Below are 26,662 nucleotides of genomic sequence, written 5' to 3'. Positions count from 1 at the left end.
GCCTCCATTACACAATTTGGCCAGCAGTGACCCTGAAAGGTAATCCCAAATAAAACAAAGTGAGGCTTTGTTGTGTTTCAGTCAGGGTCTCCTTCCTGGCCTAAGTATTTATTCCTTGTTACTTTTTCGTATATAAAGTATAGAGAAAATATTGTTTTATTTTTTTCTTTTGTTTTTTTTATATTTTATTGATTTTATTAAAATCAAATAGCACTCCATAGAAATAATTCAAGTTTTACAAAAATAGGTTCAAAACAAATCAACCCCTACCCATGAGAAAGAGAGCTAGGCCAGCAGAGTAAAACTTTAATAAGTTAATAAAAATAAGTAAATAGATAAATTAATAAATGAATAAAGATAAACAGTTACAGACGGGAGAGAACCTGCTTCCTCAATTTAAATGCTTATTCTAAAATGTTATTGATGAGATCCTGCCAGGTTTTGAAAAAGTTTTGTACAGATCCTCTAGGTGAGATTTATTTTTTTCCAATTTCAAAGAGTATATAACTATAACTAGTATCCGTTACCCACAAGTATTGTAATCATCCAAAGATTCGAGGTCAAGATTTTGATGAATCTCGATGTATTAGATCTTCCTGACTTTCTCGCATACGAAGTATAGGGAAAGTATTGGAATCATCCAAAAATTCATTTTAAGATTTTAATGAATCTCAACGTTTTAGACCTCTCCGAGTCTGATTTACTTTCTCATAGGGAAAGTATTAGAATCCTCCAAAAATTCTAATTTAGATTTTAATGAATATCAACATTTTAGACCTCTCCGAGTCTGATTTACTTTCTCGTAGGGAAATTATTGGAATCATCCAAAAATTCCATTTTAGATTTTAATAAATCTCGACATTTTAGATCTCTCCGAGTCTGGTTTACTTTCTCGTAGGGAAATTATTGGTATCGTCCAAAAATTCCATTTTAAGAATTTAATGAATCTCAACGTTGTAGACTTCTCTTGAGTCTGAGTTACTTTCTCGTAGGGAAAGTATTAGAATCCTCCAAAAATTTAAATAAAATTTTTAATAAATCTCGACATTTTAAACCTCTCTCAGTCTGATTTACTTTGTCGTAGGGAAAATATTAGAATCCTTCAAAAGTTCCATTTTAGATTTTAATGAATATCAACGTTTTAGACCTCTCTGAGTCTGATTTACTTTCTCGTAGGGAAATTATTGGAATTGTCCAAAAATTCCATTTTAGATTTTAATAAATCTCGACATTTTAGATCTCTCCGAGTCTAATTTACTTTCTCGTAGGGAAATTATTGGTATCGTCCAAAAATTTGATGTCGAGATTTTGATAAATGTCAATGTTTTAGACCCCCCTGAGTCCGAAAATGCCATTTTTGGAATTATGTCTCTGTGTGCGTGTGTGTGTGTGTGTAAACACGATAACGTGAGTATGCTTTCACTTAGGTCAACCAAATTTTGCATACCAATATTAGGTACAAAATGTAGATTTCTGTCAACTTTTGAGCTATTTACGTTAACTGGAACTGGTACTTTGCCTTTCATTCATGTAGCTGCAGAGTCCAATTTATTCAAGTTTACTTTTATAATAATTATTCAATATATTATAAAATTGATTTGATTTGTCGTTGATGGTGCTTTAATGTACATAATATAAAAATATAATCATTGTCTTGCGGTTTACTTCTCAAATATCCATCCCCATATCTGAGTAGACGAGAAAGTTGAGGGGAGACCACTCCCAATTTTTTCTGTTATTTCTGTTGCTCTTGAATAATTATTTTTCATATGTTGCTTGTTTTAATGTAATTTCTGTTAATATTGTTACATTTACTGTATTTATTTACTCTTTTTCTAATATTACAGTATATATTTAAGTTTTAACACATTCCTTGTATTTTGTGGGTGGAAACACTCAAGGGGTGTGGTCACTATGACATCACCGTTGCTGGGACCGCCCACAGCCTTTATACAGAAGGTGATGAGCTGGCCTAAGCAGGCGTTCATTGAGAGTTCTCGAGTGCATTTACCTTTTGTAAGTATTGTTTTTTTCTTTTTCTATTTATGGTTTATTGGATTTTTGCTTGGCGTCTTGGATTGTGTAAGTCACCAGGGTATTAGTTTAGCCCCAGTGTTGAATAAGAACCTCAAAGATAAAAGACACACTATAAACCAAAGCTGTTTATGCAGTTTGACTCACCAAGGAATATACTGGACTGTAAATCTCAAGGCTATTAGTTCAAATTACATGCCATATCAATGATTCAATCATTCAATGAGCCATGTCATAGTACATTACTGTGCGATTAAAACGTCTTTTTGTGAAAACATTGGATATACGAGAAGCAGCATTCATTGTTCAAACCCAACGAGGAGTTATGGCAATTACAGAATCCCATCAAACACAAAAAGAGCAAAATCTCAACTCACGAGAGCTGACACATTAACAGAGAGGCAGTGTTGATGACAGATGGGACAGCCAGCAATGACAACAATGAAAAAAAAATAGAAATCTTACCCTATTATACAAATTTATAATTTAAAATTATAAAAAATTAGGACTATCTTACAGACAGACCAGAGTATGTGCGTCTCGGGAACTGCAGGTCTGACATTGTGGTCAGCAGCACAGGAGCGTCGCAGGGGACTGTAATTTCTCCGGTCCTGTTCAGCCAACATACATCTGACTTCCAATACAACTGCCACGTATAAACGTTCACTGACGACACTGCTATCATGGGCTGCATCAGGAGTGGACAGGAGGAGGAGTATAGGAACCTAATCAAGGACTTTGTTAAATGGTGCTACTCAAACCACCTACAACTTGTATGCATGGAGCTGGACAGTTTGACATCTGTGGCAGAGCGACGGGCGCTGAGCAGACTCCTGTCAATCATGGAGAATCCACTGCATCCACTGAACAGGATCATCTCCAGACAGAGGAGCAGCTTCAGTGACAGACTGCTGTCATCGTCCTGCTCCACTGACAGACTGAGGAGACCCCACACTATGCCACTCTTCAGTTCCATCCGGGGGTAAACATTAACATTATACAAAGTTATTGTCTTTTTTACCTGCATTTTCATCACTCTTTCATTTAATATTGTTTTTGTATCAGTATACTGCTGCTGGAGTATGTGCATTTCCCCTTGGGATTAATAAAGTATCTATCTATCTATCTATCTATCTATTGTTATTCACTGGATTTTGGACCTCTGTGCTCTTTAGTTTCATAACGTCTTTGCCTTTGTGTGTTTTTCTGCTCCATGGAGCTTCAGTTTAACAGAGCCTTTTTGAAAATAAATCTTTTATTTTATAAAGATCCTGTGTTTGCCCGTATTAATAGCCAGGGTTTTACAGCGACATCCCCCTCTAGTGTGAATTTTTGGAGGTTTTTCATACTTACAGTATGTGCTTTGGAACTCTCGAGCACAAAACACTGGAAAGGAAAAGAGAGCAATGCACTGCAGTGACCTGAGTGCACACACCAACACATACATACACACCAATTAGAGTGTCTATGAAAGGTCAGACACACACACACTCTCATTCACTCTTAGTGGTCCAATTTAGAGTTAGTAATTGAGTTAACATCCACAGTATTTATGCTTGTGAGAAGAAGTAGGAGATCCCAGAGACAAAACATGAGAACACAAGGCAAAGATGTAAACTCAACAGAGATAATGATTTGCCAGAAACTGAATCCATAGCCATAACAAATATTTAAATGATATGGAACTAGAACAGTTTAAACATCTGGAGCAACACAAGTTAGCCAGATGGACTACAAGATTATTATTATGCAGAGTCTGCGCCTTATTATATTATCTATCTATCTATCTATCTATCTATCTATCTATCTATCTATCTATCTATCTATCTATCTATCTATCTATCTATTATCTATCTATCTATCTATCTATCTATCTATCTATCTATTATATAGTGCCTTTCATATCTATCTATCTATTTATTACATAGTGCTTTTCCTATCTATCTATCTATCTATCTATCTATCTATCTATCTATCTATCTATCTATCTATCTATTATACAGTGCCTTTCCTATCTATCTATAGCCGAGTACCTGAGCTAGTCTGAAATGAGGTCAGTCATCCATGTGGTCTGTCTGATCTGCTTGGCCTCCAACTGTAGAAAGGCAGAGACTCACTGCAGTAAGAAATATAAAAAGTCACTATATTGTGACGGTAATGTAATGTGACAGGGCTCGGCTCAGTCCCCAGCTCTGTCTCCGTGTGTCACCTGGATGAGTCACCTCACCTGCCAAGACTGACACTGATAAAAATATGGAAATAAATTTTACTGCGTATGTAAAGTACAATAGGAGAGAGATAACCATGGAAAGGCATTGTATGGAAAAAAGTGACCCTAATAGCCTGAGTCATCTGTTAGGATTCCAACTACAGAAATGTGGAGACTGACTATGGTAAGAAATAAGAAAAGCCCCCATATTAAACAAAGGTAATGTATCAGAATGTAACATGAAGGGGCTCGGCTCAGTCCCCAGCACTGCCTACCAGTGTCACCCAAGCAAGTCACCTCATCTGCCGGGGCCGACACTGTCAAGAATATGGAAATCAATTTTACGGTGTATGTAAAGCACACTAGGAGAGAGATCACCATGGAAAGGCATGATATCAAAGAAAGTGACACTAATAGCCCGAGTTGTCTGTTTAGGACCCCGGCTGCAGGAAAGTGGAGACTCACTTGTCATCAAGTAAGAAATATGAAAAGGGCACTTTATAAAATAATGGGAACATGTTAGAATGTAATGTGAAGGGGCTCACTTCAGTCCCCAATGCTGTCTTCCTGTGTCACCCGAGCGAGTCACCTCACCTGCCAGGGCTGCCATTGCCAAAATATGGGAATAAATGGAACTTTCTATGTAAAGGACAGTAGGAGACAGAAAGCACACCACCTCGGAAAGGCACTATAAAAATAAAATTAAATTAATGGTCTGAGTCATCTGTTAAGGCTCCAACTACAGAAATGTAGAGACTTACAATAGTGACAAATATGAAATAATATCATCTACACCAGGGGTGGGCAAAGTCGGTCCTGGAGGGCCGCAGTGGTTGCAGGTTGCAGTTGCTTAATTATTAATTATTAATTTAATTTAACCCGAAAGTGCATGATAAATACACACAGGTGTAAATGGAAACAAGCTAAATTGAGGACTGCTGGTTTCTTTTGTCATTTGAATCTTATTGCTAATAAGGAGCCATTAAAAACTGAGAATACAGCAGTTTAAGGCTAAAATAAGCCATAAAGGGTCAAAATCCTAACAAGTGACACGATAAAAATGAAGCAGAAGTGTCACTTGAGCAATAAGGGCTCCTTATGAAGCAATTGGGTTGGAACAAAAACCTGCAGCCGCTGCGGCCCTCCAGGACTGACTATGCCCACCTCTGATCTAAACATATATTGTGGTCTATGGCCGGCTTGTCATCTCGGCCAATACCCCCAGGCCGCCAGATGGAGCTCTCCCTGCAGCATGGAGGTGCCCCGGATTCCAGCAGGGAATCATGAACCATGGAGTTTTCCCTTACAAACCTGCTGGATACCCCAGGGACCAACAGAGGATACATAGAGAGTCATATGTGCCCTATAACCCAGAAGTACGTCATAGGCAGAGCGACAGCAGAAGTGACGTACTTCCGGGACTTTTTATCTGACCGGAAGTGATTGGGGTCACATGAACTGGCGATTGGAGCACTTCCGGGTCAGGGACTTTAAAAAGACTGTGACTGCTCCCAGACGGCGAGCTGAGCTGGGTGGAAGGGTGGCAATGCGTCTGGGAGCGGTGGATTGGTTTATGTGTTATTGTATTGTGTATTGGATGAGTATAGTGGAGGAGAGGGTGCTTTGTGCACTCTTGCATATAAATAAAGTCAACTTTTGGACATTTTCCTGGAGTCTTGGACAGGGGTTCAAGGGAGCAATACTGCCCCCTATCTGTCACAATATATAAAATCTAACCTCTGTCTGTCTGTCCACTTTTCACGAGAACACTACTTAACGGATTTAGATCGGGGTTCTTTTCTATAATTTGCTTTAACATTCTGGTTGATTTTGCAACTTCTCTCATCGCGTTAAGTATCATAGTTCACTTGCGGTTCCGATTGATTCATGCGAATTCAAGAGAGAGGCTGCAGGCCGAGGGGAAGCAGGCGAGGCCCTCCTCACTCACTTGCCAGCCTCTGTTCGAGTCACTCTACCTCTCACCATTTGTGTTGCAGCGCACCTTTTCTCCTCTTAGCTACCGATACCTGTTTGTTCAGCAGACCTTATCATCTAGAGATTGTGAAGGAGTAACGTTTGACAATTTTGAGAGAGAGATCAGAGCTACGTGTGTTTTAGAGGATAGCTGCTGATTGCCGGAGGTATCACGGGCACGTGCTTTTCTCGCCATGCGGGGGACACTCTCCCGCCAGAGCTGAACACGATCAGATACAGTGCCAACGTTTAACGTCGAAGCCTACCTACCTTGGCCAGAATTACATATTTTTTTTTAAATTGGTTTTTAAAGTTTGTCCTGTTTTAGTACTACGTGGTCTGATCCGTGGGGGACAGCTAGTATAAAATGAAGGTAATACACTGGAATATAAACTCTCGCTGGGTCTCCTCATCTGCCATGGTTGATTATCAAAATATGGAAGAAAATGAAAAGCATCGTATGAGAGAAATCACCAGGGAAAGGCATTCCATAAAACAAAATGAAACTAGTGGCCTGAGTGATCAGTTAAGGCTCACTGGTTAGAAATATGATGCTCGATATAGAAAGGCTCCATATACTGTAAAATAAAGGTAATGCATCAGAATATAATGTGACGGGGGGCTCGGTTCAGCCTTCAGTGCTGTCTCGCTATGTCACCTGAGTGAGTCACCTCACCTGCCGGGGCTTACATTTCCAAAAATATGGAAATTAATTTTACTGTGTATGTAAAGCACACTACAGTAGGAGAGAGAGATCTCCATGGCAAGGCATGATATGGCCTGAGTCATCAGTTAAGGGTCCAACTACCGGACGGTGCAGACTGACCATGATGGGAAATATCAAAAAGGCACCTTCTAAAATAAAGGTAACATGTTGGAATACAAAATGAAGAGCTTTGGTTCCATCCTCACAGGTGTCTCACTGTGTCACCTGGGCCAGTCACCTCACCTGCCAGGGCTGTCACTGTCAAAATATGAAAATAAATTGTACTGTCTGGACCCTGCGCAGTAGGAGAGAGATCACCATGGGAAGACAATACATAAAAATAAAGGAACAGGGTCAACAGTTAAGGCTGCAACTGCAGAAATGGGGAGACTCAACATGGTTAGAACTGTGATGTTCACTACTCAAAGGCGCTATATAAAATGAAGGTAATGAGTGAGTGTAATGTGAAGGGGCTCAGCTTGGTCCCCTCTACCGTCTTACTGTGTCATCTGAGCGAGTCACCTCACCTGCCAGGTCTGACTCTGTCAAAATATGGAAATAAACTGCAAAGCAAACAAGGAGGGAGCTCTCCATGGAGAGGCATTAAATGGAATAAAATGAAAGTAATGGCCTGAGTTATCAGTTAAGGCTCCAGCTGCAGGGATGTGGAGACTGACCACAATGGGAAATATGAAAAATAACGCTTTATAAAAGAAAGGGTAGCATGTTGGACTGTAAAGTGAAGAGGCTCGGTTCAGTCCCCAGTGTTGTCTCTCTGTGTCACCTGAGCGAGTCACCTCACCAGCTAGGGTTGCCACTGTCAAAATATGAAAATATAATGTACTGTATGTATAATGCAGAGTAGGAGAGAGACGTCTATGGAAAGATGTGCCATAGAATGAAGTGAAAGTAATGGCCTGAGTCATCTGTTAAGGCTCCAGTTGCAGGGATGTGGAGACTGGCCATGATGGGAAATTTGAAAAAGACACTTTATAAAAGAAAAGGTAGGATGTTGGACTGCAGAGCGAAAAGGTTCGGTTCAGTCCCCAGTGTTGTCTCCCTGTGTCACCTCACCTGCCAGGGCTGCATTTGTCAAAATATGAAAATAAATTGTACTGTCTGGACCCTGCGCAGTAGGAGAGAGATCACCATGGGAAGACAATACATAAAAATAAAGGAACAGAGTCAACAGTTAAGGCTGCTCAATATGGTTAGAACTGTGATGTTCACTACTGAAAGGCGCTATATACAATGAAGGTAATGCGTGAGTGTAATGTGAAGGGGCTCAGCTCGGTCCCCTCCACCATCTTCCTGTGTCACCTGAGCGAGTCACCTCACCTGCCAGGTCTGACATTATCAAAATATGGAAATAAACTGCAAAGCAAACAAGGAGGGAGCTCTCCATGGAGAGGCATTAAATGGAATAAAATGAAAGTAATGGCCTGAGTTATCAGTTAAGGCTCCAGCTGCAGGGATGTGGAGACTGACCACAATGGGAAATATGAAAAATAACGCTTTATAAAAGAAAGGGTAGCATGTTGGACTGTAAAGTGAAGAGGCTCGGTTCAGTCCTCAGTGCTGTCTCCCTGTGCCACCTCACCTGACAGGTCTGACTCTGTCAAAATATGGAAATAAATTGCAAAGCAAACAAGGAGAGAGCTCTCCACATTATATAAAATAAAATGAAAGTAATGGCCTCAGGCATCTCTTAAGACTTGTAAAGGACAGCCGGGTTCCATGCCTGGCAGGGACGCCCCTGCTGCTTATGTTCCGGGGGAGCCACCATGGGCACTCCAGTACCTCCCCTGGGACGCTTGTTGGCAGCCTCCCTGGCCGACGGTGATTCCCCAACTGCCCGCAGGGCTCCGTGGGAGATGGAGTCCTCCACAGCTTGGTTTGGGCCTGGGGGGGGCTGTCTGCTTCCCACAGCCCGGCTGGACGAGTCTTCAGCCCCACCCAGAAGTGCAATTAGGACCAGGTGGTTAATCACCTGGAACGCTTCCGGGTGGACTATAAAAGGGCCCAGCCACCACCACTCGACGAGCCAGAGTTGGGAGGAAGAAGACGAAGCTTGTCTGGGAGGAGTGGTGGAGTGAGGTGAAGAATTGTGTTTTGGGACTGTGTTTGGGCTGTGTGGCACGGGGAAGACGTGTCCCACAGCTGAAGAAAATAAAAGTCTTTGTACTTTTTATACGTGCCTCCGTGTCTTTCTGTGTCGGGTCAGGCGCCTTTGTTACAGACTCCAGCTGCAGAAATGTGGTGACTGACCACAATGGGAAATATGAAAAATAACGCTTTATAAAAGAAAAGGTAGCATGTTGGACTGTAAAGTGAAGAGGCTCGGTTCAGTCCCCAGCGCTGTCTCTCTGTGTCACCTGAGCGAGTCACCTCACCAGCTAGGGTTGCCACTGTCAAAATATGAAAATATAATGTACTGTATGTATAATGCAGAGTAGGAGAGAGACTACTATGGAAAGATGTGCCATAGAATGAAGTGAAACTAATGGACTGAGTCATCTGTTAAGGCTCCAGTTGCAGGGATGTGGAGACTGGCCATGATGGGAAATTTGAAAAAGACACTTTATAAAAGAAAAGGTAGGATGTTGGGCTGCAAAGCGAAGAGGTTCGGTTCAGTCCCCAGCGCTGTCTCCCTGTGTCACCTCACCTGCCAGGGCTGCTACTGTCAAAATATGAAAATAAATTGTACTGTCTGGATAGGGCAGCACGGTGGCGCAGTGGGTAGCACTGCTGCCTTGCAGTAAGGAGACTTGGGTTTGTTTACCAGGTCCTCCCATCCTGGAGTTTGCATGTTCTCCCCGTGTCTGCGTGGGTTTCCTCCCACAGTCCAAAGACATGCAGGTTAGACGCATTGGCGATTGTCCCTAGTGAGTGCTTGGTGTGTGTCCCTGCCCCTGCCCTGGATTTGTTCCTGCTTTGCACCCTGTGCTGGCTGGGATTGGCTCCAGCAGACCCCCCCCCATGACCCTGTGTTAGGATATAGCGGGTTTGAACACTGACTGACTGATTGACTGGACAACACATAGTAGGATAGACAGTTCATAAAATAAAATGAGACTAAAGTCCCGAGTCATCTGGTGGTGATTCAACTGCAGGAATGTGGAGGCTCACTTTGGTATAGAAAGGCACAATAGGGAGAAAAAAAAAAGATAATGCACTGGAATGTAACCTGAAGGGGCGTGGCTCAATTCCCACCGCTGTCTCCATGTGTTATTTGAGGGAATTGCCTCATCTGCCATGGGAGCCATAAAATGTGCAAATGTGTGATTTGTAAGTGTCATCTTAAACAGCTCCATGTCCTCCTGGAAGCCAATCCAGGTGCCAATGTCTTGCTTAACTATAAACTGCTTAAAAAAGGACGCCGCCCCTGCACGGATTCCCGGCCCTACAAACACGCAGTCATGCAGAGAGAGAGAAGCAGCAGGTAGCCTGGCTCCGCCTGGCAGGAATGTATGCAAATGACTACACAAGAAGCGAGAGATCCTCCAGGTGTCAGTTTCAGTCAGGGGGAGGGCATCTCCACCACGCCAAGGCAGAGCAACAAACAGCCCCGGAGAGGTGGACGGCTCGGCAAAACCAGGGTGCAGAGCCAGCCGGTTTGAACTCCTCTGCCTCAGGAAATCATTAACTTTCTGGAATTTGAGGCAGGGCTGCACGTCTCTCTCTAACTTTGCCAGAAATGCCAACAGAGGACCTCTGGGGAATGCAGTTTGACATGCAGCTGTTGGGGAAGCTCTCCCTGTCCGTGGTGGCTGTGCTCCTGGCGTCCTGGGCTTACAGATTCTATAGTTCCAGAGGTCGGAAGCCCCTTTCTCAGGATGGAGAAACTCAAGTGACTGGGCAGGGCAAGGAAGAAGTCACTGATTGCTGCGTTGGTTGCAATGCCAATTTACGACAGAGGAAACGGAGCCAAAAGGAAGAAGAACAAGAGGTAAGCAGAGAGAGAGCAGAAACAGACTTTGTACACCACACGAAGGAGATGGAAGCTGTCAATCACAAGGTCCTTCAGCCAATCAGTAAGAGTCACATGGATCTGGAATTCACTGTCCCAAAGAAGGGACCTGGGGAAGAAGAGCTGGGCAGCAAGGGTGACAACAATGACAACTGTCATGTAGACTCAGGGGACCTGCCCTCCAAAGAGAGCTTTATTCCCGGCCAAGGTGTGGAAGAGCAGGTGGAAGTTGGTGAACCGCTCGCCTCAAAGTGTAACAAAGATGCCTTGCAGTCAACACGCGTTTTGGAGGTCAGCAGTGACCAGGAGAGGAGTCGTTCACCGGCCTTGCTTACAACTGTGAACTCTGGCCTTGGAGTGGAGCGGGAGCTGCGTGAGAACCTTGAACACCCGGGCTCTTGCTTTCACTTCCAGTCCAAAGCAGAGATCAAAGTGGAAGATAGCAACTTAGTCGTGGAGACGCCAGGTGTTGGACGCAGGCAAATGCACGGCAAAATTTACGAGTACTTCATAGAGTCTGCTTCTCATTCCGTTTCGGACGACAACACCTACCAGCCTAGCTATTCGACCCCCCAGCTTGTGCAGTATGGCGACCATGTGATCCATGATGCCTGTTTGGAAGAGCTGGAGGCCAAGCTGAAAGTGGACAGAGGTAGCTGTTGGAGGGGCAGCAATGACCCACCATCAACGGCAAATTCAATCTCTTCTCCCTCCAGCCACTTAGACTCCGTTTTCATGGACGATTTCGAGAATGGCTACAAAGAGGAAGCCTCCGGGATTCTGGCCGACAGGAGCAGACATGGGTCGGGGCGAAGTCGAAAAGAAAGCCTTTCCCATATTGTGGAGAATTCTGAACTGCAGATCTCTTTGCTTGATCCCAGATCTTCTTCCACTCCAGCATCCAGTCGGCTTAACTCGAGGACACCCTCATCAGAGAAGCTGTGCTTCAGTCCCACAGGCTCAGCAAGAGACCCCTGGGACAATGAAACAAATTTAAATATACTTGCCGGAAACAGTCAAACTGAAAACGTGGATAGCGCTGAACTGGACATCTTGAAGTGCCAGCTGGATTTAGGGAACTGCTTAAAGGCACTCACCGTGGCCCAGAAGCACCGCCTGCCTGAATTACAGGAGGCAGCATACAAGGTTATGTCGGACAACTATTTACAGGTCCTGAAGGACCCGGCCATCTATGGGAGGCTAAGAGCAAACGAAAGGGAGCAGATCCAAACCCGAAGGCTGCGAGGCAAGAAACATCTGGTGGTAGTCGACATGGATCCTCAAGACTACCTGGATCCCAGATTCCAAAACCCAAAGGATTCCAGTCTCCGCACATCAAGCAGACTCTACTACTATGACAACCAGAACGATTCCTGGCACCCATTATCCAGCGTGCCCCGGGAGGTCATCTCCAAGGGCTGCTCCATGTGCACCATGGACAACTACCTCTTCATCACGGCTGGATGCCAAGGCACGAATGGAAAGATGAAGCCATCCTGCAAGGTCTTCTGCTTCAATCCTATCACAGGAATCTGGAAGGAAATCTGCCCCATGAATCAAGCTCGGCCGCAGTGCAAGCTAGTGGCGTTACATGGCTATTTGTATGCCATTGGGGGAGAGTGTCTATACACGGTTGAGCGCTATGACCCCAGGGTGGACAGGTGGAACTTTGTGGCCCCTCTGCCAAACGATACCTTTGCCGTCGCCCACCGTGCCACCGCATGCAATGGTGAAATTTACGTTTCCGGAGGCACACTGAGGTACACCCTGCTGCGCTACAACCCCAAGACTAACACCTGGAAGGAAAGCCTGATTATGGGGAACAAGGAGAGGACCGCCGACATGGTGGCCGTCAAGAGTTTCATTTACCGCTTTGATGTCAACCCAGCCCTGGGCATCAGTGTGTATCGCTATCACGCCGTGGCCAAGCTTTGGTACGAGTGCTGCATCAAGCGAATCCCCTACTCGGCTACTTTCCAGTGCACCGTCATCGACAACCTGGTGTACTGCATTAACCGGCAATTTACTATGAGATTCCTAGCCGATGAAGTTTCTCCCGCTTTTGTAGAGGAACAACTGATAGCACTGCCCGCAGCCAAGGGGATCCTGTTCCCGTTAACCCTTTCACTTCCCGAAATGGTAGCCGTTCAGACCAGCGTGTAGTAGCGCATGACTGTTTTACAAAGGGGTCATGGGACCTTTGGAATACTTTTGCTGCAGGATGGCGATTCATCAGGGTGGAAAATGTTTAGACGAGGACACAACTCTGATGGATAAACATCAGGATCTAAAAGGGAAAAAAAAAAAAAAGGTCGAGCCGGACCTTGTAGTCAACTGATATCTGATAGTGAGTGTGTCCGGGCTGTGATCAGGGACTTGGAAAAGAGAGATGGCAATTCAAACCAGGTAAAGACTGGCTAGAAAGAAAATAAAAAACAACAAAAACAGACTCCTTCATGAAGTACAGGAAAATATTGAGAGTGGGTGTGCGTAAAAGGTCAGAGGTGCAGTCGAGGGATTTGATTCCGAATGTACAAAGAGTGTAAATTGGAGACAGTTTAGCGGGTTTGTAGCTGCTGCAGAGAATTGTATAAAGCACTAAATTACGATGAAAAGGTGAAAATGAAGACTAAAGGTTAGAGCTACCCTTTAGCAGGGCTTTTATAAGATAGTCTGGGTGTTCTTCTTAAAATTCATTATTTTATCCTGCAATAAAACAATCTTCACGTTGAACTTGAAAGTCATTACTAAATGAGAAAATAAAAAAGTTTTCACATGCAACTGCTGCTTTAGTGAGATCATTAAACTGCTGCTTTGATCCTGGCACAGGTAAGAATAAATCACTTATTATTTTGGTCTCATTTCTAGCTGAGGTATCTATGAGGAGAGCGCATGTTCTACCTGTGCTTGCTTGGCGATGCAGATGTCCTGACAGCCTTTCAAAAACGAGCTGTTAGTTTGAGCAGCGCGGAGTGCGTGAACAGATGGGTGTGTGAACACTGCGATCAAGTGGAGCGCCACCTACAGTTCACTTCTGTCTTGTTTGTTACTGTTCTATCCAGAAGAAAGTGGTGGCAAAATATATAGATTAGACAGAAAGAAAAGGTGCTAGACAGCAGACAGACAGACAGACAGACAGACAATGTGCTATGTGAAGTACAGTATATGATATGATATGATGGGACAGTGCCAATAAAAGTGTTCACTCCCTTCGATGTTTTCACAAGGTTCCAGAAAGATCCATTTATATATTTTGATCCATAACAGGCTCCATGCAGTACATTTCCATGACTAGACACTAACAGATGTGTAATAGCAATGGCTTATGATTTTTAAAGGACTCTTGCTGCACAGGTCAGAAAACACAGACTAAGTTCAGGTTTTCTTAATCTGTTAGTGTTCTGCAGCCTACCATATATTAAAGATTTCAGTTTTTTTCTATATAATAGGAAGCTTTTCCAAGCCCAAAGAATCAACTTCAAACACAAGAAACTTGTCTGAGAATTGAATTCTGTGTCAAGCAATGGCTCTATAAGGAACCGGACAACCAGGTTAAAAACCATTTAGTGAAATTAAAGAACGTGCGTATGAGTAGATAGATATGAAAGGCACTATATGATAGATAGATAGATAGATAGATAGATAGATAGATAGATAGATAGATAGATAGATATGAAAGGCACTATATAACACATAGATAGATAGATACATAGATAGATAGATAGATAGATAGACAGATAGATAGATAGATAGATAGATAGATAGATAGATAGATAGATAGATAGATAGATAGATATGAAAGGCACTATATAATAGATAGAGGTTCCACATAATAGAAAGACTGAGAGGCCCACCCAGGACTTGCTCTACAGTATAAAGGTTCATTATAGGAATGTTCACTTATAGGTAGTTAAGGTTTCTTCTTCTATTACATGTCTTTGTAATTTGTGCCTTATAACCACTGCTAATAACCCAATCCCATAAACTTTTTTTTCTGTGCATGCCACATAAAAAGGCAGTTTATTTCACACTCACATTTGGGCCATAACACACATGAGCAGTTTTTCAGCTGTTTGCTTTACGTCAGGCTCAGTGTCATGGCAGCAACCGCCACATTTGTTTGTGTTTTCCTACAAGGTGGTAGTTGCAGTAAGCTCGGGCTTAACTGATGTGTTTATGTTCCTCCAGAAAAGGCAGCTGCTGTTGCAAAAAGAACTGCAGTTGTCAGGGAGGACATTAAATAAACAGAAACTGAATCTTCATACTGCGCTGATTCACAATCTTCAGCCGAGTTGTGCTCATCACAAAATTGACTTCCATAACTTCCCACTCACTGCCTCGTTAACTCTAAGTGCCAGACAACATTCTTCAACAAGTTAGGTGAGATCATTTCTTTGTAGGACTTGATGAGTGAACACGTTAGTGTAATGATGTTAATGATTTTATCATTTTGAGCTACTGTGATGCATTGCGACTTTCTTGATGCTGTTGGAACGAATATCATACATACAGTACATTTACACCTCATCTTAGACGAGACAACATGAGGTTAATATTATTCATCACAATTCATATATTTAATCTAACTTGAATGATCTTTATGATAAAAAAAAAATTGGAAAGTATCATTAGGAGTTTTTGCATTTTTTCAAATCAACCTGCTCTGAGTCAGGAGTATATTGGAATTGTACCCTTAAAGAAATAATCAAAATGTTGGCTTAACAAATGAACATTTGCAGTTAAAATTGTTTTGTAGGAATAAAATAAGACTGAAGGATGGATGGATAGATAATGAAAAGTTCTATTTCATAGATAGATAGATAGATAGATAGATAGATAGATAGATAGATAGATAGATAGATAGATAGATAGATAGATAGATAGATAGATAGATAGATAGATCTTCTTTAAGGTGACCTTTTGGTATCTTCAGCAGCTGTTTCCACCAGACCTCTGAGATCTTTGTCAGCAACACACACTCCCAGTTGCTTCATCCCTTTGTCCCTCATACATGCCATCCAGCTCCATCTCATTCTGCTCACCCAAGGTCGGGGGCAATGCATATGCCACATTATCCCCTGGCAGGATGAGCCAACCCAAGTCTAGTGTTCACACCCAAGGCTTGCCGACAGCAACGCATTAGGGTTGATGAACTTTAGCAGCTGTTAGATGTGATTGAAGTGTCCTCTAAATGCTGTGTCTCTGCACAGCCCTACACACTGCCTTAGAGCTAAAAGGAAAAGGCACTAGATAGATAGATAGATAGATAGATAGATAGATAGATAGATAGATAGATAGATAGATAGATAGATAGATATGAAAGACACTATATAATAGATAGATAGATAGATAGATAGATAGATAGATAGATAGATAGATAGATAGATAGATAGATAGATAGATAGACTTCTGATTTTAACAAGCTAATGTAGATCCCATGGCTGACTTAACCACCATGTTTGATAAAATAAATCTTTTCTCATGTGCCAGGCATTCTAGGAGGAAAGTGGCTTATCTGAACATTGATAGCAGACTTGTGAGAGTTTTAAAAGTCACTACATTTTATCCCTGCTGGATCACAGGTGGCCTTTATGAGTTTCTGAATTCCAGTTAGTTCAAAATAACATTCGTCATGCTCGGACAGACTCCAGAAATTTGCAGGAGTGCCAACAATGCTGGGAGTTTTTAACAGCCAGCGGGTTTCAATCGCCATGCTTCAGTCTTTCTTCATGGCTCTCTAAGTCAAAGTGCTTGTTCTAGGCGCAGTCATTTCAGCCACCAGAGGGAGCCAGTTGGCTTTACTGGTTTATTTCTGCCTTTGGCTCTCAAGTGTTTATGTCTTAATGGGATTAGCACACAAAGAATGCAAGGCCTGCAGACACTGACCTACTTACCTACTGTAAATGTCACATTACACGACCTTTCCGGTGATTTTCAGTGGTAGACTTCATTTTCATTGACTCTGTTGGTCATGTAGTGTGACATATCCAGCGACAGCCCCACTCGTATGCCACTCACCCCAATCAAATCAAACAGGTTAGGTTTTGTCTAAAGTCAGAGGGGCGTGTTCTGTCTATGCAGCCAATGGGGGCTCAGCTAGAAGTACAATACATATAATGCAGGGAGAGAAGCTAGTCTGCCTGACTATAACAGAATCAAAAGAGAGAAAAAGAACCAAGATTCGAGCTGCACTCACAGTGCCAGTAAAACATTAAATGGGCGCCAAGTTCGGCAGGCAGCACATTTACTGGCTTTCAGGAAAAAAGGGTGAGCTTGTGATTCCATGGAGATGTAAAACTGTGCTGGAAAGTCACCACAGAGTCATCTTATTTGTCATCCCTTGCGATGCCTTGTCATGTAGCGTGACATCAGTTGTCAAGCTTGACCTCCCCTCCAATTATATGTCATGTAATAACAGTCCCATTATTTTTGTCCAGGCCATTTTCATGTGTGTTATTATTTGAAATATTCTGTTAAATCAAAACTCTAAAGCCAAAGTCTGATTTGTGTAAAATACAAAATAAAAAAATGATAGGTGCCAACTGACGACGACAGTTTCAAGTTATTTCAAAGACAATTGTGGGGTCTTCTTTGTTCGTGAAGGTCTACCACGTCTGTCTGTCTGGAAGGTATTAACAATGAAACTAATAGGGCATGGACCACTGGACAGTCATCAGTGGTGCCCTTGTTGGCACGTCTCAATCAGGCTTGGCCCTGCCACCCGTACCTACAGTACCTCCCAGTGTATCAGCTCTGCAGTCTCCAGCTCCACATTTTAAGCACATCATCCTTGTTTATTAATCTCAGTTTTATTTAAAAAATCCAAACTGGCAGCATAACACAAGAACACAAAGAGTCTTAAGAGCTTTGTATTCAACTCCATTTTAAAGGCACATCTCCTTTTTTAATTCCTGGTGATAAGTCTGTTCTTAAGGCTAGTAGGAAGACAGCAAAAGAGATGAGGTGCACCCAACGTGATGAGCGGAGGTGGAAGATCTGGACGGTTAGGCGACTTGACCTCTCCTTTTAAATTAACCCAGAAAGGCAACACAGAACGACGGGCAACTTGAGGATAGTGAGATGACCAAAGTGACACGTGTGGACGTGGGAGTTGACAGTAAAGCTTTGTCTCGTCAAATTAAAACACATGAAGGAAATGCCATTGCTTATTTAGAAGTGGTAAGCTTGGCGATCTTCTCGCCCCATTACCGTCTTTATTACTGGAGAGCCATTAAAAGCAGAGCACTTCAACCTTCAGGCTACCCTCTGATTACCAAACCTTTAGAAATGACGTCTCTGGTTCAGTGGGTATAGTAAAGTGTATTCTTAATGTTGATGATTTGCATTCATTCGAAGAGAATCATGAGCATATATGAAAATAAGCATTATATCCTAGTGCATGTTAGTACAGTAAGAGTTAAATCAGCCTGCGCCAGTGTATTTTACTTTTATTATTAAGCTGGAAACCCCCAGTATTTCATAAGTGTAGGTCAGGTACGTAGAGAAAGGATGACAGGCAGACCCCCCCTACCCCTTCTCTCTAGGTCAGGGGTGTTGAACTCCGTGCCTGGAGGGCCGCAGTGGCTGCAGGTTTTCATTCTAACCCTTTTCCTAATCGGTGACCAGTTTTCGTTGCTAATTAACTCCTTTTACATTCATTTTCATGCTCTGTTTTTAAGGATTCAATCCTCTGAGTTGATTCTTTTCTTCATTAAATGGCAGCAAAACAGAAATGAGACGTGAAACGAGCCAACAGATGACTTGCTAAACTGGAACGTCCAACTCCAGCCAGTTTCACTCCAGCCAGTTTCTTAATGAGAAGCCAATTCTTGCTGTAAATTAAAGCTGTTAGTGAATATCAGGACTTGTCGCTGCTCTCATTCTGCCACAGCAGATTGCTGATTTTCTGTTTTTTCTAAGACCACCGTCAAGATGTTTTGATGACCTGAGCAGACCAACATGACAGAGACCTTCACCTTTCTTTATTGTTTGGCTGCTCATTAAGGAAAAAGAAACAACTAAGGGGGTCCGAGTCACGTCAATTAAAAAGAAGGCAAAACAAGTGAATCAGCAGCAAAAACGGCTCACTAATTAAGAAGATGGTTAGAATGAAAACCTGCAGCCACTGCGGCCCACCAGTACCAGAGTTGGACATCCTTGATTACAGTAAAAAAAGTGCTGTGTGACTGAAATGTACTGTATGCAAGTCCCCCTCAATGAAAGTCTGCAATGCGCACTTTAATCGCGTTATCTGAATGGTCTGCTTTATAATTTCTAAGTGTGGAGCACAGGGAGAAATCAATGAAATGATGTGTCTTTGTCCCACACATTATACGCAATCCAAATAGCTTATATATTTAGACAGTGTGGCACAGTGGTTAAGGCTTTGGACTTCAGACCCTGAGGTTTTGGGTTCTGACACCAAGAGGACGTCACTTTACTTGCCTGTGCCACAATTGGAAAAGCAAAGAAATATGAGCAATTGTGCCTCAAATATTGTAAGTCACTTTGGATAAAGGTGTCGCCCAAATAAGTAATAATATATTCTATATCTACTAGTCATAAAAGAGGGCACCACCCATGACAATGCCAGCCCTGCCTGGTTCTACCAGGGTAGTTAGTGTAGCTAAAATAAAGAAGAGCTGGCACCAAGTCCCTGGGCTGGTTTATCTGCCAAATGATGAAGCCACCATCATATTTGCATCGTTGACTCCAGGAAGTCAGACACAAATCGCACTCATTTGGAGTGGGGATGCAAAACTGCCTCATTTCCATGCTGAGCCTCTGCAAGTCCTAGGAACCTTGTGTGTGACATGATTTGTACCCCAGCACTGGCATCAGCAGGGTTTTCAGAGAACATTTATCACTTCAAGATGATTAGGTTTTATTTATCTACCTCCTTCTTCTTTCGGCTGCTCCCGTTAGGGGTTGCCACAGCGGATCATCTTTTTCCATATTTTATTTATCTATTTATATATTTATTTATTGAAAGAGCTTCTATAAGAAGCCAACTTTTCCGCCTTGGGACAATTAAAGTTCTATGCCCACTTGAGAGATGCAGCTTATTGCTGGTCTGGACATTCATTTTGACCTTTGGTGTTTCTCATCTTCGTCATCAGATTTGCACCATCAAAGATCTTTAGGCCTGGTTGAGTTATTCTCCTCCTCCTCCTTGGTTTTGCTAACAAGATACACGATATTGCCAAAATTATTGGAACCCCTGCCTTTACACACACATAAACTTTAATGACATCCCGTTCTTAATACACAGGCTTTAATGTGGAGTTGGCCCACCCTTTGCAGCCATAACAGCTTCAGCTCTTCTGGGAAGGCTTTCCTCAAGGTGTAGGAGTGTGTTGATGGGAATTTGTGACCAGGAGAGCATTTGTGAGGTCAGGCACTGATGTTGGATGAGAAGGCCTGGCTCACAGTCTTCAGTTCATCCCAAAGGTGTTCTATCGGGTTGAGGTCAGGGTTCTGTGCAGGCCATTCAAGTTCCTCCACACTAAACTTGCTCCTCCATTTCTTTATAGACCTTGCTTTGTGCACTGGTGTCCAATCATGTTGCCATCCCCAAATTGCTCCCACAAAGTTGGAAGTGTGAAACTGTCCAAAATGACGCTGTATGCTGAAGCATTAAGAGTTCCTTTCACTAGAACTAAGGGGCCAAGTCCAACCCCTGAAAAACAACCCCACACCATAATCCCCCTCTGCCAAACGTCTCACTTGGCACAATGCAGTCAGGCGAGTACCGTTTTCCTGGCCAGACTCGGCCATCAGATTGTGCGATTCATCTCTCCAGAGGACACGTCTGCACTGCTCTCGAGAGTCCAGTGGCGGGCTGTGGGCTTTACACCACTACATCCGATGCTTCGCATTGCACTTTGTGATGCCAGGCTTGGCTGCAGCTGCTCGGCCATGGAGACCCATTCATTCCACGAAGCTCTCTCTCTACGCTGCACTGTTCTTGAGCTTTTGGAGGTCTGCAGCTATTGACTCTGCAGAAAGTTGGCGACTTCTGCACACCTCAGCATGCGCTGTCCCCGCTCTGTGATTTGACGTGGCCTACCATTTTGTTGCTGTTGTTCCCAGTTGCCTCCACTTTGTTATAATACCACTAACAGTTGACCGCAGAATATTTAGTAGAGTGGAAATTTCACAAATGGACTTATTGCACAGGTGGCATCCTATCACGGTACCAGGCTTGAATTCACTGAGCTCCATTCTATCACAAATGGCTGTAGAAGCCACTAGCAGTCGCCATGCCTAGGTGCTCGATTTTATACACCTGTGGCCATGGAAGTGATTAGAACACCTGAAGTCAATGATTTAGGAGGGGGGTCCCAATATTTTTGGCAATATAGTGTAGGCCGGATGTCAAACCGTAACACACTTCTCTCGATGAGTGCGCTTCCAAGAACTGCAAGGTGTAGCTGTCTCTGGCTTCCATCGTACCAGTCAATTAGTGACATGAAAACTTGATTGCTGCTTCTTACAGCAGTGACTTCTTATATTTTATTTTTTACCTGAGGGTATTCGAGATGCCAGTCTTAATTGCCGGATGTAAAGCTGTCTTACCTGTTCTTCCATAGCTTGTAGCTCAGGGTCCCTTTCATGATTGCAAATCTCCTGCTGTGGCTTTAGTACCGAAAGTGACAGCAAGCCAGGCTGCTTTACTGTTACAGCTACTGGGAATAAAACAAGGCCAACTGATACTTCCACTTGAGTCCTAGCCCACCTCTTTGTTCTGTGGCATTCTTTATCCGGCTCAACGTGTTTTCAAATTTTTTTTTTTCTCTTTTATTTCCCGTCATTGAACTTTATTTCCCTATTCTCTGATCGAAGCGGATGGCTGCCTCATGCAAAGATAAGTTCACACTTTGAGACTAAGTGGCATGTGTACCCGCTGGTACGTGACGACACATAAGGTGGTCATACTCTTCTTGTAAAAAGGGCCTCGGGAGCATAGGATGCCATTGATGTTTCTGATCTGTATTGGAATGCCCACCACTTGTAACAACTCCACCAGCTTTCTAAAGAGGGGTGCTACACTCTCAGCCGAGTTTCAGAATGGAGCTTTTGTTGGGCGCTGACCCTGCTGTTTTCCCCACTGACACTCTAAACCAGGGCTCCTTAATCAGAGTCCTGGAGGTCCACCATGGCTGCAGGTTTTCATTCCAGGCAGGTTCTTAATCCGAACTCAGTCCTGGCTGATAATCAAACTTGCTATTTGACTCTATGCCGTGTTAGCGCTTTCATTCATCAAAGACAAATTTTAGTTCTGTTGTGGATCCGAGGTCTTCAGTTACAGTCCTGGAGGTCCGCAGTGGCTGTGGGTTTCACTTCAACCACCTTCTTAAATAGAACCCATTTAACCATCCATCCATTATCCAACCCGCTATATCCTAACTACAGGGTCGTGAGCCAATCCCAGCCAACACAGGGTGCAAGGCAGGAAACAAACCCCGGGCAGGGCGCCAGCCCACCGCAGGGCACACACACCCACATCAAGAACACACTAGAGACAATTTAGGATCGCCAATGCACCTAACCTGCATGTCTTTGGACTGTGGGAGGAAACTGGAGTACCCGGAGAAAACCCACGTAGACACGGGGAGAACATGCAAACTCCACACAGGGAGGACCCAGGAACCAAACCCAGGTCTCCTTACTGCGAGGCAGCAGCTCTACCATTGCGCCACTGTGCCGCCCGGAACCCATTTATTTACTACTAAAGCAATACGTTTTTTAGGCTTCATTTTAGTTATCTTGCCCATTACAAATCAGAACCCTTAATTGAACCCTTTAGTTTTGAGCAGCTGCATTGAAGTTTTAATTGTTGTCTGTTTTCTTAAGCAGACGTCAGTTAATAACGAAATACGCATAACCAATAAACCAGCAGCTCTCCAGCTAATGGGCTTCCTTTTCAACCTGTGCATGTGCACCATATAGTATCTACTGTATGTTAAAAAAACATGTTTAGAAATAAATGAGAGGTGAATTGGAAGGAGTATTAAGTTTAAATTTGTCCTGGTTCACAAAACTCACGGATAATGTTCTCAGAGAAGCAATGGAGGAGTCAAGCAAAAGTGACACCATTTATTGGCTAACTAAAAAGATTCCATTATGCAAGCTTTCGAGGCAACTCAGGCCCCTTCTTCAGGAAACTCTACAGCGCAATTAAAATTTCTCTTGGATGAATCAAAACACTAACAGGCCAAATAATTCAATACTAAATGTGAGAATAAGCACTTCACCAGTGCCAACCCGACACAGACTGACAACGGAGGCATCTACACAGTCCCCAAAAAACACACAAGCAAAGCACCAACAAAAATAGCAAACCTTCCTTCACCACCACTCCTCTCGGCAAGCGTCATCATCATCATCATCATCATCATCGTCGTCGTCGTCGTCATCATCGTCCACTGCCTGACTCTGCCTCTCCAAGTAGTCTCTGACAGCTTCTTTTATAGTCCACCCGGAAGTGCTTCAGGTGATAGTTGACCTAATTAAGGATGCACTTCCGGGTATGGCTGCTTTCCAGCCCACACAAGCTCAGGAAGCCATGCAGCTCCCCCTGGTGGTGGCCACGGAGCCCAACAGGGATGAGCTCTGGTGTTCCACAATAGTGGCCCCTATGCAACCCAGGGGGGCTACGGCCAAGTGTTCCGGGGGACGTAGTGTGCATTCCATGACTGCTCCCCCAGATCCAGTGTCAAAGGGGCGTCCTGGCCGGGCATGGGTCCCAGCCGTCCGCCACACAAGTTTTATTATCAGCAATGACTGTCTTCTAATTATGAAACTGGATGGAAAGAAAACCTGCAGCCACTGCGGCCCTCCAGGGCAGCAATTGAGGACCCCCTGCTCTAAACAATGCAATAATCAGACAAGGATGCTTAAACTGTGTATTAAATTATCTACATAACCCCAAACACACACACACACTCCTTACCTAACACTCAGTAAAAGCTTTCAGAAAAGTCTGATTGCAATCGGCAAGATTTTCATCATAATTGGCAAAGTGGGTATCCCACTACCAGAGCACATCTCAACAAAATGTCTACACGTGACAGCAAGAGACTCCAGTGGTTTATTTTTTTCTGACGAGATCATTCTTTAAAAATTAAATGACATGCAGTCACATGTGGAATGAATTTATGTCAATGTTTTCAAATAGAACTAAGCACCTTGCTTCTTTGGTCAATGGTACAAATTCCGAAACACAATTTTTTCAAACATTTATTTTGTGAAGCAGTAAAAACTTACATTTCTGCGGTGAATTCAATTTTGTATGCATCATTTCGTTCCTCATTGTCTGTGGGGTGATGGCTATGATCACCTAGACTTCATTTGGGACTCCGTGAGCAACGCAAAGTCAAACCAATGGTACCCTAGGATTCTCCAAAGGGACGCAATACCGAAGGAGTACAAGAAGAGAGAGCTGTAAGAGAGCCACTGGGGTCAGGCCTGTTGGGGATCAGAACTGGTGTGGTACTGAGGCATCACCCAGTTTGAGGCGGCCCATCTGGGTAGGCACGTGGAACATCTTGTCTCTCTGGCAACCATAAATCCCAATCCTCATTACCACTCATACACTCTTAAAAATAAAGGAGCCGGAACAGTTCTTCAGTCCAATGCTATATTGTTCCCAAAAGACAGATCCACATGAAGGTCCCAGAAAGAGTCTTTTATTAGTTTAGATTCATAACAGACCCCATACAGTAAATAAGCCCACATAGATAGTAGCAGATTTGTGAAATACCAGTGGCTCATGATTTTCAAAGGAGTCTCGCTGCATGCAATAACACAGGTTAAGTGCAGGTTTTCGTAATCTGTTAGTGTTCTGCTAGGTAGCCTGCCATGCATTAAAGATCTCAGGTTTCTACATATTAGGAAGATTTTTCAAAGCACCAAGGACCAACTTCATATACTGTACAAAAACCCGTCCCAGAATGAAAGGATGCTTAACCGACAGGGAACCACACAATCAAGTAAAGAACCATAAAATGCCATGAAAGGACCAATATTTTTAAGAGCGTACCTCTCCATAACTGTCAGCGTCTTCTGCTGATGCGTCTCCAAAGATTCATGAAAGAGTTCATCACACAGGTTGCTTATTTAAAGATTCATCATTCTTTGCTTTGAACTACACCAACATATTGAAATGAGTTTGGCAGCTTCCTTTCCAGGGAAAAATGTCGATGCCAACTCTTATGAGATGGTTTGTCAAATATTGCATATGTATTGTCACACAAAAGGGAAAAATCTGTGTGCAGACACCCAGAGGAAGGAGTTTTAAGATGACACACCAGACTAATAGCCTTCAATCCCCAAATGCAGCAGAGACGACAGCGATCAAAACGCAAGAGCCAAAAAGCCCCTAAACTGCATCGGCACCCTCTCCAGTGTGATCTGGGTACTAATTAAGCAGCAGTCTGATGAGCCAACTCTGTCATTTAGGCCTGATGTTAGAGCAGGTAAAAGACTTGTCAGCAGTCTATGAGAAAGATTTTGAGCCATCAACCGACGAAGAATTTCTGTGCACTTTTTATTTTTGTTCCAAAACTTAAACAAGGTGGGCAATGTTGACCCTGCCCTCTTTGCGACATTCATTTAATTTTTCAATATGCATGAAGTCGCCAATTTATTATGTGCATCTGTCTAGGGCATGTTGCCACTCTTTATTCTTCACAGTAGCATGAATTCCTTCCGGTCATGGATTCTAGAAGACACCGAATATTCTCCTTGGGATGCGATAGCATATGGAACCGACCGAGTTTCGCAATTGCTGTAAATAAGATGGCCACACAGTCTTACTATGAACAATTTAATTTTCTTCCTTTTTGGTCATCCTGGTGTGTGTTCTGACCAAAGTCAGTATACCTGCATATACATATATATATATATATATATTATATATATAAATTATATACAAACATCTACGCGTGGAAGTGTGTCTGTCTGTCTGCCCGGCCCAGAAGTGCAAGGTGGCCCAAAAGAGCGAGGCCACAGCATGAAGCTCAAAGAAAGTGACTCTGTCGCCAAAGGGAAAACTCACTTAGCTGCAGATTGACATATTATGAGGTGAGCACATCTGCAAAACAAAACCTCTGACGAAAGAGAATCTCGCTTAGCCACTAATACACAAATGTGGTGAGCACATCAGCAAAACAAAACCTCAGAGGAAAGAGAACCTCACTTAGCTGCTAATGCACAACCGGTGCGATTGATTGATTGAAGTGTCAGAATCCATGGTTTCTACGAACCTGGGCTTTTTACAGCACGGGCTTACATAGCTAGTGTGTGTATATGTATATATATATATATATATACAGTATATAGATATATATATATATATATATATATATATATAGTGATGAACGGCCAGCATCTCATCCCAGCCGATACATCCAGGTCGCTAGATGGCGTCTTCCCTGCAGCACAGAAGTGCCCCGGATTACCACAGAGCATCATGGGAGATGGAGTATGGATTCACAACCCTGCTGGGTACCGTGGGTGCCACCGTGTCACGCTGCAGGGAGACGAGGGTATTATTATTTCCCAAATAGCCCAGAAGTACTCCCAAGTCAAGAACAGAAGTACTTCCGGGCTGAAGAAAAATACAAGTCTTCATCTGACACAAAAGTGCTATTGAATTACATGGACAGGAGCACTTCCGGGTCAAGGACTATTTAAAGGACTGGTGAAGACCCAACAAGGGAGCCGGAGTTGGGATGTAGTGTGACGGAGCTGCTGGGAGGAGAGT

The 26,662-nt window shown here is 43.2% G+C and overlaps 2 protein-coding genes across 2 annotated transcripts in view; one reads left to right on the top strand and one right to left on the bottom strand.

The window, feature by feature from the left end:
• Window positions 1-26,662, bottom strand: part of c6h1orf158 (chromosome 6 C1orf158 homolog) — an 81,259-nt gene that overhangs the window by 29,290 nt on the left and 25,307 nt on the right. The gene's annotated exons all lie outside the window — the stretch shown is intronic.
• On the top strand, window positions 10,460-13,674 carry klhdc7a (kelch domain containing 7A). The gene has a single exon (XM_039755429.1). The coding sequence runs from the start codon at window positions 10,621-10,623 to the stop codon at window positions 13,054-13,056; it is 2,436 nt and encodes an 811-aa protein (XP_039611363.1). The 5' UTR covers window positions 10,460-10,620; the 3' UTR covers window positions 13,057-13,674.

This window comes from Polypterus senegalus, chromosome 6 (genome assembly GCF_016835505.1).
Source record: "Polypterus senegalus isolate Bchr_013 chromosome 6, ASM1683550v1, whole genome shotgun sequence".
Lineage (NCBI taxonomy): Eukaryota > Metazoa > Chordata > Cladistia > Polypteriformes > Polypteridae > Polypterus > Polypterus senegalus.
Note: the sequence above shows the minus strand (reverse complement) of the source record. Positions and strands in the feature narration are given on the sequence as shown.

What these genes read in the sequence shown, in the direction of transcription:
- klhdc7a (XM_039755429.1), top strand. Translation starts at nt 10,621, where the DNA reads ATGCCAACAGAGGACCTCTGGGGAATGCAGTTTGACATGCAGCTGTTG.